A 17,132-nucleotide genomic window follows, 5' to 3' on the forward strand; every position below is an offset into this window, starting at 1 on the left:
AAGTGATGACAATAGTATGCAAGCCCGCCAAGTGATCAAAAATGTTTTAGCGAAAATATGATACTTATAAAGTAATGGATGATTAATTTTCAGACTAGTTAAACCAAAGTAGATCATTCAAGAACTTAGTATGTGACTTAATCTGAAACATTTGTGGTGTGAATTACATTCTAGAACGTCATTATTTCATATAAGTGTGACTTCCAACTATCTTGTTTTTCAGCGCTGTAGATTTATAAGAATATATACTTCTGAAAATGAGCAATAAAAAAAAACAATAAAAGCCAAATTTACCGCTGCAAGTTACTAAATACTAAGGCGTGTTCTATGAGGAGTGTTCATTTAGTATTGCTCTTGTTTCTTACAATCAGCTGATTTTATTCAGTGTCATTTAATTAAAATTTAGCATAAAGTGCGTTTAAGGTAAAGGGCGACTAATTCGGACGCGCACACGCTTTAGAACGTTTCTGCGTAGATTTAACTCAGGCCTGCCGCAAATGGGTTATTTTGTTGCGCATGTATTTAACATCACCTGTCAATGTTGAAATTGCACTTTTACCTAATTTTTTGACCCAGTCTCTTAGAAATACATGTGACCTTTAACCTTGTCATATTTTGATCCCCTAGGAAGCTGGTTTTTATTCATATGAGCGCAAAATTAACATTTCTCTCCCATTTACATGGCGCATATTACCCATTCACCTGGAGATATTGTAAAAAGTAGCTTGGTGACACCCTTTTATTAAAGGTGTAAACTAAATGGTATTATGTTAGGATTTTATTCGCCAAGTTTGGTCAAAATGACACCATTCAAAGCGAAAGGAAGTAAGTTCGAAAATTATGTAGTGATATAATTTCGATGTCGTCAGTTTGTAATCGATACTTATGTTAAAATTTCTTTACAAACATCATGAAAACTATACATTCGATAGATATGGATCTTAATTCTTGGTATTGATTAAAATTAATTCATTTGCTAAGCGTATTATGATTGCTTTCTTTAGTTTATGTGAATTATATCATTTTTACTTATTTCAACGACGCCATTTTAACGTCCGTTTCCATGGAAACGAGCGTGGTGACTCCCATTTTTTATTTCATTTTTGCACTTGCACAACTTCCAAGAATATTTGACTGTGCAATGTTTCAAGAAAATGACACCACAACCTAATTTTGACGTAATTCGTAGTACTTCACCTTAACTCCCATATTTTAAATATCACCGTTTTGAAGGAATACAAGCCAAGAGTCTTAAATCTAGATTAAATAAAAACAAAACAAACCATTTACTTTGTTGATAACAGAAGATTTATTCATATGTTTAGAAGATGCAGCATCTTAGTCAACTTCGAACATTCCAATATTTAGCAGTTCAATGATGTGACGAAATTCTCCAAATTTTGAAAAAAATTGTTGTTGGCATGAGTGAATTTTTGTGCTGAATAGAGATATATCAAAATGAAACATAATAATTGTACTTCCCGATCAAACATCAACATACTTATTCAATTCAGAAACCTCCCATGTATAAAAGTATCAAGCATGTGCTCTTCATCATCACAGGACACTCAGTAACTCATCACAATTCTACGGCTTTATGTTCGACATCATCTTGGCGAATTCTGGGGAGTAAACAAGAAATATTAATTTTGCAGTGTTTCAACGCGTGAAGAAAAGATGCAATTGGTGTGGCAGAAAATTATGTAGCCTTCCCAGGCTGGTGAAATTTGATTGGAATGAACCAGGACATGTTCAATGTGGATGTGGAACAAATATATGTACGCAGTGAACATTCAAAGATGTTTACATCAGACTACTCTCTGAAAAGGGTGTTGTTGGGAGAAATTTGTACGAAGAAAAAAGGCTCTCCAAAGAGGGGAATTAATTGACTGTGGTGCTTCCTATATCTGACTTGACATCATATACCAATTATCCTCTGTATATGAATGTGTACTACTAACATAGGTAATAAAGCCACTACAAGAAAATTACCGTTTTTTTGAAAGGGACAGATTTCTCTGAATGTTTGGCTTGTAATTTTTAACAAAAGTCAACGTAACTGCTACTCAAGAGTTTTCAAACAACACATCCTGTAAACTGTCCACTTCGGTAAACAGTGTACATGCATTCAGATTGAGTGCCCTTGATTATAAATGTTCGTCTTTAAGTTGCATTTTTCTGAACTAAATTATGTCTGTTGAATGGTTACCATCCGATATAAACTAAAAACAAACGTAAATGTAATTTTATATTTAATTAATCCCTGGGAAAAGTACCGTCAAATTAAACACATAATTTAATTGTTAACAGAGAAAAGTACCATACCGTCGAATTTAACTTGTCCGTCTTTATCGATATCATACTTTTTGATCATTTCTTCGACTTCTTCGTCCGTCATCTTCAGATCGAAACCAGCCAACACTTCACGCAACTCGGAGGCGGTGATGAAACCGTTTCCGTCTTTGTCGAATACATTGAAAGCTGCGAGGTACCCTTCGGTTTTACTGCCACTAAAGAATAGCGCTGCTCTGGTGAGATATTCCGGGAATTCGATGGTCCCACTGCCTATGCCAATAAAACAAAAGAATAATTTTTTCCAACTCCCTAAAACCATGTTGATATGCCAGATTTCCGATTTGACAAGATACTTTAGTTGTCGACATTCATTGTAGTCTCAGACTGTTCGACGAACGGACGTGATATTTAGACGTGATAAGAAGCTGTTTTTCACAGCGGAACAGAAAATGAAAATGTATCTATATGCAGCCTACATCTTTATAAGGCAACATTTCCAATCGGAGATGACATGAAAACCCCCTCATACTAATTTTTAAAATCCAAAGAATCTTAAGTTTAGTACTGTGGCAATAGTTTACTAGAAAATTAAAAGGGGTACACACACGGGATAGAAAACCCCAATTTTAGTATCAATGATCAAAATTAAGTCAAACTTAATATTCCTACTCTCCAAAATTTAAAGTAAATAGAAATTATATGTAGAAATTTGCATTTACCTGTTCTCATACTAAATGACAGGGGTTGTAAAAATGTATTGTGAGAATTTCACAAAATTTGATCGAGCCAGCGTGAAAGTCAATTTTATTGAAATATTGAAAGAGGAAGAAATAAGAAGCCATCGGGTGATACGTATGCCTTTGCGTAAGTTTACACTTCTTTCTCAGCCAACTTTCGACTGCTTGTGATGATGATATATGAACTAAACCTGTATTTTAATCTTTGATTAAGAAATAATTAAAACTGAACGAATGTTTGCAAAAAAGCGATTTTGCGCAAACACGATGTGTTGCATTCGACGCCACCTTGAAGTTGCAGTTAATGACAAATACCAATTACAGTCTCTCTACTCTATAACAAAGTGTATGTATGAAAGACGAGGGAGAACCTTTCCAAAGTAATCCGACAACGTTCGTTATCAAAAACTCACCATCGGCATCCTGGTTGGCAATCATTGCCTTAATTTCGTCTTCTGTCAAACTTGGTCTCCATTCCTTCATAATAGTTTCCATTTCCGTAAACGTGATTTTTCCGTTCCCATCCTTGTCGTATGAATCGAACGTTGACTTGATATCTGAAATAAAACATGTTTGACAAATCAATAACGTAGCTGTTTAGATATCTCTCTCTTTCTCTGTCTGTCTGTCTGTCTGTCTGTCTGTCTGTCTCTCTCTCTCTCTCTCTCTCTCTCTCTCTCTCTCTCTCTCTCTCTCTCTCTCTCTCTCTCTCTCTCTCTCTCTCTCTCGCTGCACATCTTTCAAGTAGAGCTACGCCTTTTCAGTTACAATGAACATTACTGCAAACTTCTTTACATTTTATGTTTTACATCGTTTCCAGATAACCGGATGAAGATACATTTATTTGATTCAAATCTCAGTGGTCAAATATTCTTACCTAACTGGTCTTAATAAACTTTGTTTCAAAATTTCACAATGGCTGTTTATTTGTTTATGGGCCATGAGTGGAATTCTCAGCTCAGATATATATTGGATTCCGTGCCCAGTGTGAGGGCATCAGGGGTTTTCCTGTCTCGTTTAGCATTCAGAGAAGACTAAGCGAACTATCAAAGAACGTTGTTACAGTAGTAGCTAGAGATCGATTATATTTTAGAAAGAGTGACAAAAAGGTGGAAAACGATTCGCAGCTAATTTCTTTGCTTAACAAGTTGCAGTCTGATACTCTTGCAAAGTAAATCCATCTGGGAGTTAGGAATGTCTGAGTGTGAAGTATGGATAATCATAAATGACACGATATTGACGTCAGTGGTGTGTACTTACATTTAAGGTATGGTTTAGGCAGTTTATCAGCCTACAAAATAATAAAACGAGAATATTATCAATAGTCAGTAGATCTTTGGCAGGCGATAAAGGGCTGGGTTTTATAATTAGATTTATCTCTATACAAATGGATTAACTTCACACAACTTTCAATGTAGAACCACAGACAAACATCACGTTAATAACCATTGCTATTAACGTAAAAATTGCCGAAAACGTGCAATATTGCCATTCTTTCAATAACATTAACAATTTAGCTGACGACCTATTGAAAAGGGTGTGGCATTCTGAAAAGAAAGAAGGTAGACCCCGCCCCACTCCTAGCCGTTCCTAAACCAATCCAAAAATTGTCAAGGGTCGCAAAGCAAAAAAGCTGTTTTTTGCATGTTCAATATCCCTTGCAACTAAAGATCGACTTCAGATCTTTTTGTAAAGTATGGAGTTTCAAGAAGCTCCGTCTTATTTCCTTTATGAAGGAAACCGTAAACCGACAAAAGTTGATGTCACGCCAACCAGCTTTAAGTAGCAAAACAGACAAACATGGAAATCATAAACCAGGGCCTGTACCGGTCATCCTCACCACAAAATCATTGAAGAAGCCCTGCAATAAGAAAATAAGAAACTCTCTAATATATTGTAACGAAATCCTCTGAATTACCAGAAATACCATGAAAGTCAACACCTGATAAAATACGTGAGGACAATTCTCTCAGAAATCTGTAGTGTGGTAACGTGAACGGGCTTCTGAATGACGTCCGGCACTGAGATGTTCGACTTGTGCGTGGACAGAACACGCACGTATAAAACTGGGTCTAGAGAGGCGACTGAACGCACGCCTTGACTCAGGCGAAACCAACAACAAAGAGAACCTGAGAAAACTAACTTGGTATACCTGTAAATCTGGCACCTTAGCCTCACGGAGGCTTACTAAGAGTAGCAAGAAGTATGATTTAACGCAAAATAGAAGGAAATAGAGGTAGCCAAGAGGTTAGATCAGGACAGCACAGACATGCACTGCTCACTGCAGGACGGCTACCTCCAGAGTGTCCCAGCCGGGGGATGGGTTGCCTATGGTTACCATGGACATGTGACTAAAACCCCGCCCCTAATTTGGTGACTGACATACACGGGAACGCCCCATCTGAAAATCAGGGATATTGCCTATTTTCTCAACCACCTGCAAATTCAAAGTAGGGACCCATCCGCACCAACGGGCTCCAAGGGCGATTTTGTGTCCAGTATTTCATGACAACTCCCCCCGCCTAGACCTGTGCATGTCCTCATGCACAATGGTTGTTAAAGAAGATCTTGTCATTTTCCCTTACTGATCCAACCGCAAGGCTATCAAGAGTATTTAACCCTCCTGTCGTGTCAAAAATTAAATCTGAAGAATATGTCTTGTCAATAACGTTACAGAACATAACTGTGGATACCACATACTTCTGTAGGTAGAGAGCTCGTAGTCCAGTCAGTCGACATTGTCATTCAATAAAAAACAGCCATATCACAATGGAAATGCAAACACAAGGAGTACCCCCTTGAACTGAAATAAGAGTTATCATTGGTCTTTGCATGTCTTTTAATCAATGATTACTTGCTACCCTAAGCATTCAAGGAGAAAGTAAATTAAGCATTTGCTGCATGGGCGTTATCCGGCAACACTTTTGACTTGCGTCTGGGTCCGCTTGACATAGCCTTTCCCTATGCCGTATACAACCCGACAACAATCACTAAAACCTTAGCCCACTGCAAACCCACAGCTCAAAACAATTAATTTTCTAATGTAATCTGTCCCCATTATTTTTTTTTCTTTTTTAAATTTTTTTTCATTTTTTTTATGTTTGTTTTCGTTAATTTTCATTAAGGGTATAATTCACTGTCAATCAATATTTGTCGATTGTCGGGAAGAAAAATGATAAACGATGATCTCTCATCAACTAGTCACGGTGATCCCATACCACTACTTTTGGAATCACGTGACTGTGTGAAACTGTGAACTATACTGAATATACATGTGTGGCTATATAACTTGCACACCACCAATGGAGCTCTCGTTTGTCAACCCTCTCCATGCTTGTTTTACGGCCCTTGACAGTCTACTAAAACCATAGTGATCCACTGCTTTTCTGTTTCTTCTTGGGTACCTATTGCTACTGTTTAGCTCCTCAGACTTGTAATCATTAAGGTTATGAGGATTTTCCATGGGCATTTCATTATCACATTTTTGACCAACTTCCTTATCACCTTGCAGATTATTAAAACTTTTTCCTTTATCTATATCATTTGTACTCTTATTTTCATTATGGTCATTTTTCAGGTCGTTCCCTTCTAATTTACCAGTATCAGTCGGAATATCTGACCCAAGGTTGCCGTCAATTGACTGATCATTTACGTAATCCAAGACATCATCAAATTTATCCTCAATCAAAGGTTTGAAAACCTGACTTTCACTATCTTCTCCTGCTTTAGCATGAGCAGCATTTTTAGGTTTGCCAACCTGTATACGCTCGTCCACGGGTATAGATTTCACTCTGTCCAACCAAGGATCCAGAGCTTTCCCCTAATACCGTTTCAATTTTTCTTGATGTACTATCTTAGCTTTCCTTCTTGGGCTGAGTTGTATCCGTACACAAGGTCAGACACTTTACCGATGACCAGATACGGCCCCTAATAGGCCAACTGTAATTTGGGAGCATAGCCTTTCCTCCTCCTCTCATCTTTTAACCAAACGAATTCTCCCACCTTATAGTTATAAGTAGTCGCAAAACGATCGTACAGACGTTTCTGTTGGCGAGCAGTGACTTTCAATTGCTCTCTTGCATGTGCATGTGCTTGTTCTAATTTATCCCTTAAATTGGCCACATACTCAGAGCTAACCTCCCCTTCAGGTATGTCTACAGGTACCAATGCCATATCCAATGGGTAGTGCAACTCTCTCCCTAACATCATCATGTTAGGAGTTTCTCCTGTAGATGGGTGTACACTACTGCGGTATGCAAAGGTGGCTAAACTGATGTTCTCGTCCCAGTCAGTTTGGTGTTGCAAGGGGTCCATATAAGCTCTAATATAGCGTACAACTGTGTGGTTAAAACGCTCCACCTGCCCGTCACTCTGCAGGTGGCGTGGCGTGGTAAATGTCTTGTTAACCCCAAGCAAATCACACACTTCTTTGAATACATTGGAAACGAAGTTCCGGCCAAGGTCACTGTGACATTCGAGAGGCATACCAAACCGACTGAGAAAGTTGCCAAGCAACACCTTTGCAACCGTAGGAGCCTCCTCATTGGGAATGGGGTAAGCTTCCATCCACTTGGTGAAGTAATCACCAAGTACCAAAATCTTTTTATTACCCCTGCTACTCTCGGGAAAGGGTCCCACTACATCAATTGCTATACGTTCAAGGGGTGCTCCGACAACGTAGGTCTTTAGTGGCGCCCTCCTTTTCCCTGTGATTAGTTTATTTTTAGCACATACATCACATTTTCGAATATGACTCCGCACGTCCACAGACATCCCAAACCAAAAGTACTTGAGCCTGATTTTCGCGAGGGTTCGGCCAATACCTGCATGGCCTCCAAACTTGCTATCATGAAATGTCTCTAACACAAGGGGTATGAAGGCCTTTGGCAAGATGATCTGCCACCTTACCATTCTTCCGTCAGCTGCTTCCCAAAGCTTATATAGTATTCCATTATGTACCCTGAGTTGGGAGTATTGGGACCAATAGGTTTTGAGGGCTGGTGATCTATGGGAAATGTCCTCCCACGCTGGTCGAGTTTCACCACTCTCCACCATCCTCATTATCAAACCTATATTTGAGTCTTCCAATTGTTGCTCCCTTAACTCAGCCATTGACCACAATACCTCATGCTCAATGTTTCTTTCGCTATCTAAGCTAAGTTCCGCCTCCTGTTGCTCGGGCTGAGCAACAGGGGACTTCGTGGTTACCTTATGTACATCACACCTATGTGGATGGAGGCGTCCCTCCATCCTAGGCCACCCATCAATCGAGTGATTGGGATTTTTCTCCACCTTGGAAGACTTTTTGCTGTTCTCAGCAATCTTGGCAGTAGAAGAGTCTTGCTGTGCTGTTTCGCATGACTCAAACTCTGACCGATTAGTTACCCTTGCGTTAATGTGTGTGTCTTTGTGATGCTCTCTACCACATTGCTTACAGTACTCGACTGGTACACGACTCAGAGCATCTGCATTCAGATGCTTCTTACCAGGCCTATGTTCTATCTTAAATTTGTACTGACCTAAAAGTTCTATCCAGCGGGCTAATTGCCCCTCAGGGTTCTTAAACCGCAATAACCAGACCAACGAGGCATGATCTGTCCGAATTGTAAACTCTCTACCGAGCAAGTAGTGTCTAAAATATTTCACGTATTCCACATCCGCTAACAGTTCTTTTCGTGTTACGCAATAATTTCTTTCGGTTTTACCTAGGACCTTGCTCGCATAACAGATGGGTCGTTCTACCCCCTCATGCATTTGACTCAGTACAGCACCTATACCGACTTTGCTAGCATCCGTATCTAGGATGAAATCTCCTTCTGCAGACGGGAAGGCCAATACTGGCGAGGTTGTTAATATTTGCTTGAGTCGATCAAAAGCGTCTTGGCATTCAGATGACCAGATAAAATGAGCATTTTTCTTGGTCAGCTCATTGAGTGGTTTTGCTATAGAAGCAAAGTCTTTTATGAACCGTCTGTAGTAAGATGCCAATCCGTAAAAACTGCGCACCTCTGATACGGTGGTTGGCACCGGCCAGTTGCAAATAGATGCAATTTTCTTGGGGTCAATGGAAACGCCCTCTTTTGAAAATCTGTGGCCCAAAAACTCGACCTGCTCGGCAAAAAGCACACATTTCTTTGCTTTCAATTACAACCCAGCTCCCTTCAGTTTATCAAACACCAACTGCAGTCGGTTTAGCTCTTCCTCAAATGAACTAGCAAAAGCAATCAAGTCATCCAGATACAATAAACAAATTTCCCATTACAAATCGTAAAATACCTTCTCCATTAATTTTTGAAATGTGCCGATACCCATGGGCATAACTGTCCATTTCAGAAGTCTACCAGATGGCGTCATGATTGCCATTTCTTTCTGCTTGCCTCATCCAGAGCAACCTGATAAAAGCCGCTACAAAGGTCAAGGCAACTGAAAAAGCGTGCTCCACCCAGACTTTCCAAATTGTCTTGTATACGGGGCAAAGGATAAGCGTTTACAAGGGTTACTGCATTCAGACGACGGAAATCACAAACCAGACGAAATGAGGAATCTTTCTTAGCTACAAGTAGACATGGGCTGCTCCATGGGGAATCACTTTCTACCAACAGCCCCTTGTCAACAAATGTTTGTATCTGCTTATCAATCTCTGCTTTCTTCCAAAATGGAGCACGATATGGAAGTGATTTTATGGGTTTCTCAGTTGTCGTCGGGATATGATGTTCCACTACATGTGTCTTCCCCAAATCTGTCGGGTCTTTGCTGAAGACATCAGCATTCTTAACCAACAAATCAAATACTGACTGCCTTTGTTTATCTGAAGTTAAGTGTTGGACACTGCATTCATATAGATCCCTTTGATAGTCAGGCATTATGCCACTTTGGCCAGCAGTTATTTTATTGACTGACGGAGGTATTGTGTGCTCACTATGTTTACCCAAAGCAGGGGAGGACTCGATATCAAAATTAACAGTTTTGTCCATTCTTAACAAACCCAAACACTGTCCTTTTTTAACCTCGATGTCTTGGTTACTGAGATTTATAACCCGCACGGCGTGTAATTTACTTCCCACTTGACTGAGGGACCCTGCCCCCATTAGTCCTACTTTATTCAACTGCACTGGTGTCACCAAAGCTGTTATTTCCGAGAAGTTATTCTCGATATCATAACCTAACGTACCACCTGATTTTTCACTTTTACAAAACTGTCGACCCCCATACAAGTTGTAACCAAATTCAGCGACGCGAGGGGTTCTACTCATACGAGACATGATAATGGCTTCATGCCCGGCCGGAACAGATTCAGCCCAGTTTGCTTGCAACCGACAACAGAAAGGTTTTACATCTTCGTGAACAGTTTCCACAAGTTTGTTTCCTACCATTACTGTACCGTTTTGGAGGTCTAAACAACAATCAAATTCCCTTAAAAGATTCATACCCAGAATGCCCGCAGATCCATTCAAAGATTCGGCTATTAAGATGGGTACGACACCTTGCCTGCCCCCTATTTCTGCTTTGATTAAAGCTTCACCCCATAGAGATACCCTGGACCCGTCCACCTGTATTAAACATGTACCAGAATCTGTCACCTGAGGGCGTTCATTCTTTGGAATAAGTTCGAAAAAATCTTTAGATATTACGCTGTGTGTTGAACCAGTGTCGACAAGACACTTTTGTGTTACTCCCTGAAAAGTGACATCAACCAGTAACATGCTTATAGACTGTTCATTATTACCAAGATGTGAATGACCCAGTGCGACTACAGGTTCGTGACCTTTGACTGGAGAACTGTCTCCAGGTTCAGACGAAAAATGCGTAGTATCAGCGGTGACAATTTCTGTTTGAGAAGAAGAGTTCTTTGTTACGGTATTAGTTTTCGGGAAAAGAGGTGTAGCACTGTATTGCTTGGGCTGTCGGCTTTTACCGACTTTCTTACTTTTACTTTCAGCAGGTACAGTGATATGAGGTTTTATGACAGAATTAGAACTGTTCGTCGGTTTCTTACTAGCTCGATCTATTCCGGCCCTTTCTACAGTTTTACTGTGTGACTGTTTTATTCGGGTTGGAAGCCGGCCGGCTCTCCCAACCCTTTGGAGTTTGACGACTGCCCTTTCACATCAGACTGACTGGCTTTGTATTGAGGACATTGAACTTTTCGATGTCCTTCAACTCCACAAATCCAGCATACAAGTTTCTTTCGGTTTCCCGATTTTGCTGACTGTGCAGCTTCTAACCGTTCCAAACGATCGAGTATTTGTAATAACACGTCATCAGTAACTTTCGCTTGCACTTTACGTTCAACATCATCACCGACACTTGTGGCCCGAATGTTAGCAGACTTTCCTTTACCTTGACAAAATTTCTGGAAACTTTCCTCGCATTGCGCTTCATGAACAACACTTTCTAGGGTAGCATCTTTTTTTCTACCCGCTTCACTTATTTTATGTTGAATAGCTACATCTTTCACAGCCATCATCAAGCTATCAATACAGAGGCGATCCAGACATTCACCAGTAGCACTCGGATATGCTTTGATCATCATTTCTCTAATTTCCTGGGCCAAATCTTGTAATGACTGATCTTTCTTTCGCACAATAGTTTTGACCTGCAGACGGAAATCATATCATCTGCAAACCCACTAAGTGAGAACCGTTTTAGAAGCAACTTACATAAACCGTCATAGGTATCTATGTCTTGCCCACAATGAGCTGCAAATTGTAAAGCACGGCCCCTCAGTTTAGTCAACAACATGTTGTACCGTTGTTCTGAATTCCAATGATTGACTTTCGCACAAATATCAAAGTGAACCCGATAATTGGCAAAGTCTGATTCGCCAGTAAAGTTATCTACCTTGGCACTGTCTTTGCCAGCCGTAGGAAAGCTTTGCCCAGGAGAGCACATGTCTGGACTGTCGCGTGTAGCAACAATAGGAGTCATGTCCGCTCCCCTTGTCTGGCAACTCTCGTTGCTACGCAATAAACTTCTCCCTCTACCGATAGGCAAATATTCTCTCCTTGCGTCTCTCACGCCAAGACGGTAATAAGGGCTAGCGAGGCTAGATTTAGCGGGAGTAGCACCCACGTCTCCTGCTTCACCCTGACCGCACGGAGAAACACTTTTCTGAACCGTAGACGTGAAATTGCCGCTGCGATTAGTAGACGCCGTGTTGAAACCACTGTCAACACTATGCATATCACCCCCAAGGGAGAATGGAATAGCCTGCTCTGTGTGCTGTACACGAGGCTTGATGACTACTCCATCAGGTGACATAAGAGGCGACAAATCTTTGTCTCCCTCAGTCTTTCGTTCGGAACGAATATTAGTCAACTGAGTTTGATTCGCATTTGATGCCAGTAATTCCATTTTACCTGCGGGCTGACCGCGAGGAAATGAAATCTCACTGTCCACAAAACTTTCCATCTCAGTAAAAGACTATTAAGAACACCTGCGAACACAGCTCTGAAAAGTACAACAATAGAACTATTGTTTGATCATAAAAAGTTGCAAACTTGATACCAACACGATATACAATGTATTATCGATTTTTCGAACACGAACACGAGCAGAAATCAACGCCAATGACCCAATTTTATATCCCGCAAAAGCTGCCACCAGTTGTAACGAAATCCTCTTAATTACCAGAATACGTGAGGACAATACTCTCAGAAATCTGTAGTGTGGTAACGTGAACGGGCTTCTGAATGACGTCCGGCACTGAGGTGTTCGACTTGTGCGTGGACAGAACACGCACGTATAAAACTGGGTCTAGAGAGGCGACTGAACGCACGCCTTGACTCAGGCGAAACCAACAACAAAAAGAGAACCTGAGAAAACTAACTTGGTATACCTGTAAATCTGGCACCTCAGCCTCACGGAGGCTTACTAAGAGTAGCAAGAAGTATGATTTAACGCAAAATAGAAGGAAATAGAGGTAGCCAAGAGGTTAGATCAGGAGAGCACAGACATGCACTGCTCACTGCAGGACGGCTACCTCCAGAGTGTCCCAGCCGGAGGATGGGTTGCCTATGGTTACCATGGACATGTGACTAAAACCCCGCCCCTAATTTGGTGACTGACATACACGGGAACGCCCCATCTGAAAATCAGGGATATTGCCTATTTTCTCAACCACCTGCAAATTCAAAGTAGGGACCCATCCGCACCAACGGGCTCCAAGGGCGATTTTGTGTCCAGTATTTCATGACAATATGGTCAACAGCTCCCAGGAGCCGAATGATATAATCCACTGACACCTTACGATGCCGTGAAAGAGAAAAACGAACGTATAAAAGAATACAGGTTGAATCTGAGGTTGACGTTAAAAACTGTCTCTTCAATTATTTGAGTACAGCATGGCTCTTTCCAATGTTCAAGGGATTGAAAAATACTCACCATCGTTTACTTCTTTCTCGTTTCTAAGGCGGCAGAACGGAACAAGAAAAACTAGGGATTGACGCCCGACTAAAGTTTGTGAAGAGTGCACCTCAACGAGTGGACTAGCAAGCACATTAGGGGCACATTTATGCATTTCATGAACAATTACTTATTTTTTACTACCAGCTTTTTTGTTAATTCCATTTGACAGAATAACAGGAATCTTTATGTGTCCATTGTCTTCAATACAATGTCGGAATTTGCATCTCCATTTGATGTTTCACGAACTCCATTTGACACGTCCCGTTAAAAGTAATCTTCGTCCATTGTCATAAAGTAAAGATCGGAATGTACATGCCCATTCACAATCTCATTATCCCATTCTAGCGTTCATTAATGTTACAAAGAAAATGATCTTTTACACAGAAAACAATATACCGGTAATTTCAAAAGGCTATCGTAAGATCGATATGTGGAGTGTATGGTCATTAACACTATGAAGTCTTTTGTTCTCACTGGAAATTTCAAACACCTGATGGGTAAATCTGATTTTCTAGTGACACTGCGACTTTCTGGACTGTTCATTAGTTTCTTTCGACCGTTTCTTAATCATTGATTATTTTTTACCGTCCTGGTGCTGTGTGCACTTGGCACAGCTGCTAAAACCATGCAAACTTATATGTGAGAAATAATGACAAATAATTCTCAATATTTGGCAGAAAGAAATGATGCTGCCTTAATAGGTTGAAAAACTTAATGCGTCGCTGCTTTTGAGATGGAAAATTGACAATGATTCCATAATGGCTTTGAGCTTTACTTCAAAGTTTTGTATGGATTGGTATTGATATATATTATTACGATAATTACTTTTTCCTTGCAAGTAGAAATAAGAATGTGTGATTAACAGTGTTTTTCTTGATTCGGAAGGCCTGTCATCCATGCAGAGTCTGTTGATGAACCAAATGAGTTGTTGATAAAACTTAATCAATTGCGTCTTGGAACGATAATCAATAAAATTAAAAGTTAATATGATCCAACAACAAACAGATTATTTGAAATATGGAAGAAAAAATTCATGTACGATCGATGACTTTCTCGTAATTCAAACTCTGTTAATGAGTACGTCATCGGCTAACAATAGGCCTCGTCATGACATACAGAAAGCAACAACAATTTTCTTGATAAGAACAAATAAAACTGGAATGGCAACCTTGTTATTTATTTCATGTTGTGTAACCTGTTCAGGGTCAGATAACTACAATAATGAATATTGATGTTGGGTAGCTGTGACCTGGAACCATCGATCGCCGACCTTGGCAATGCACTTGGAACGACATATGGTTTTAATGCACGTTTTAACCTGAGTAAATGACATTCTTACCAGCCAGGTCTATACATTTATTTAGTTAGCTGAAGAACGATTATTGGCTTTGCGTCAAAATAATTTAACTTTGGCAAGGAAATCATTATGTTGTCATCTTTTTAAATAAACATGTTAATGTATTGCTTACATTTGCATCCTGTTCATATATCAGAGTTAAAATTCACTTACGTTCATCTAGGTATGCCTCACAAAACACTAGAAGCAGTATGAGCACATATCTAGTCCAATAGCATTGTTTAGTTTTCAAGACAAGAGGAAAACCCTCCATAGGCCAAAAGTGCCACCCCATTTTCTTTTACAATACACTTTCTGATTCACCACAATAAGCATCCCTTATTTTCCGAATAACCACGTTAAAATGATATTACTTTTGATAAATTTGGAAAAAAAACATCTCAAATAATCTATTATATTGTATAATGAGAGGAAAGTATAAAATAGAAGACGTCGGTTTAATGAAAGTAATCAAAGATATATGTATTTAATTCTCTGAGCACGTAAGAGCAAAACACATATTGTGGGAGTTTATGAATGAAACCTAAAATTGCTGGATTCTAATTCCACCACAATTACAATAGCTGCTCGTGAATATTCAATAGATTGCTTATTGTATACCGTGACAATGCATTCTTTGGAGTGAATCTAATTAAAACCATTTTTCGGTTATGGATTTATAATCGCTTTCTGCACTATTGCTTGATCAAAGCAAATCACGAACGTAATGTATAGTGGTTTTTTAGTATCATTTTTGCCAAGCACAGATCTATAAATCTTCATTATCTAAATGTCTACATTGGCACATATATGTGATAGTCACATTCCAAACGTTTGGCAATAACGTGGAGTATTTTGTGTGTGTTTTCAAATGATCCCAACATTGCATAGATTGTCTACTGAACATGTGTAGAAACCAGTAAAATAAACAAATTTGCTGAGACAAGCGTTATTAAGGAAAAGTGTCTAAAATATTGGTTTCAACGAATTTTTACGCAAACGAGACATCAAACTGCTGTAAACAATGACATTATCTGAAAACATTTTTCTCCTCACTATATTTATTTTTTGTCGAATCTGTGTAACGACAAAGTCTATGAATAATTCATAAACTTACTATTTAAAACATCTTATATCAAGCTACAACAAAACCCTGTTTACTCCACTTCACAAGAGAAAGTCAATGTTAAACTGTTGTCTTAGCTTTTACAATCAAAACAGTAAAATGTATTGAAATACGGTCACTTCGTAAGTCGTATCTCGCTTAAATTGTTGTCTCCACCACAAAACCGGAAAGCCAAGAAGTTGCATTGATCATTTTCAAATTCGGAGTGGTTAATGTGTGCCAATTTGACATTCTCGCCAACCATGGTTTTTCGTGGTACATCTATAAGCTATTCTCTCCGTCAAGTGTGACTCGGTTAAACATGTGTGAGCTCACAACAGTTTACAATATGCATAAGAGGTCACTAGTATCGTATACAGTCAACGACTATTCCTAACTTCACTGCTGACTTTCAATGATAGTTTGGTCATAGGTAACTGTGTTTTGGTTGACGAATATTTATACAGATAATCGGGTGATGCATTATCGAATGCGTTTTCCCCCAAAAGCAGTGAAAGTGGGGCCAACCTGTGACCAAGTTCATATCAGTGCACACTTCACGGTACAGCGTAACAAATTATTGGAATAGAAACGGCACTATGGTTTTATGCAGTTCAGGAAATGATTTCCTTTACTTAAGTACCTGGTCTTAGACAACTGTATAAAGCTAAATTCTGAAGAAAGTTGTTGCTTTTTAGCGACAATGAGATGCTTTGTTCAACTTCGAACTGGTGATAATAATCAAATAGACAAAATAGACAAAAAGACGTTGTCTGTGTAATAATAAAGTACTATTTTGCCTCTACCCCACGGCCCAAAGCCGTGGCACTATTCAACATGTGGGTGTGGGCCATTCGCATTATTAATGAATACGTCCAAATGGATATGGTGTCCTAAAATGTTTAAATAATTGTTGCCAAAATCAATTGCTTCGAGTTATACAGGACCATATATCGATAAAATCCTAGGGTACAAGCAGATATAAGCCATGAGATAAACTGATGAATGTTTGCCAAAATCTGTATCACTTGGAAGGCACGTGCCCTGTACCAGAGTCGCATTTCACATCAAAACATAACGCATTAAAACCGAATTCTTGGCGTCCTTAACGCGGAATATGACTTGAGAATAGTTTTTAACCACACCGAAATAATGCAAAAACGACGTTTCACTGCAGGTTTCCGATTTCGCTTCAGCCAAACTCAACTTGCTTATTTGCATTGACGCTTATACATGACCTACTTACACAATA

At 39.5% G+C, this 17,132-nt stretch overlaps 1 protein-coding gene across 1 annotated transcript; it reads right to left on the reverse strand.

Annotated features, from left to right (window-relative positions):
* Positions 1 to 1,285: 1,285 nt before the first annotated feature.
* On the reverse strand, positions 1,286 to 13,567 carry LOC139127522 (calmodulin-2-like). Its single transcript, XM_070693426.1, has 5 exons — positions 13,416 to 13,567; positions 4,293 to 4,323; positions 3,446 to 3,589; positions 2,326 to 2,565; positions 1,286 to 1,622 (listed from the first exon to the last, which is right to left on the reverse strand). The coding sequence occupies exons 1-5, from the start codon at positions 13,416 to 13,418 to the stop codon at positions 1,588 to 1,590; spliced, it is 453 nt and encodes a 150-aa protein (XP_070549527.1). The 5' UTR covers positions 13,419 to 13,567; the 3' UTR covers positions 1,286 to 1,587.
* Between the last annotated feature and the right edge of the window lie 3,565 nt (positions 13,568 to 17,132).

The sequence above is a fragment of the Ptychodera flava genome, unplaced genomic scaffold, assembly GCF_041260155.1.
Source record: "Ptychodera flava strain L36383 unplaced genomic scaffold, AS_Pfla_20210202 Scaffold_33__1_contigs__length_2856901_pilon, whole genome shotgun sequence".
Taxonomy (NCBI): domain Eukaryota; kingdom Metazoa; phylum Hemichordata; class Enteropneusta; family Ptychoderidae; genus Ptychodera; species Ptychodera flava.

Excerpts from the sequence above, each read along its gene's own strand:
- LOC139127522 (XM_070693426.1), bottom strand. Across the intron at positions 3,590-4,292 it reads GCCTAAACCATACCTTAAAT|ATATCAAGTCAACGTTCGAT; the intron begins GTAAGTACACAC and ends GTTTTATTTCAG. Across the intron at positions 2,566-3,445 it reads TGCCAACCAGGATGCCGATG|GCAGTGGGACCATCGAATTC; the intron begins GTGAGTTTTTGA and ends TTATTGGCATAG.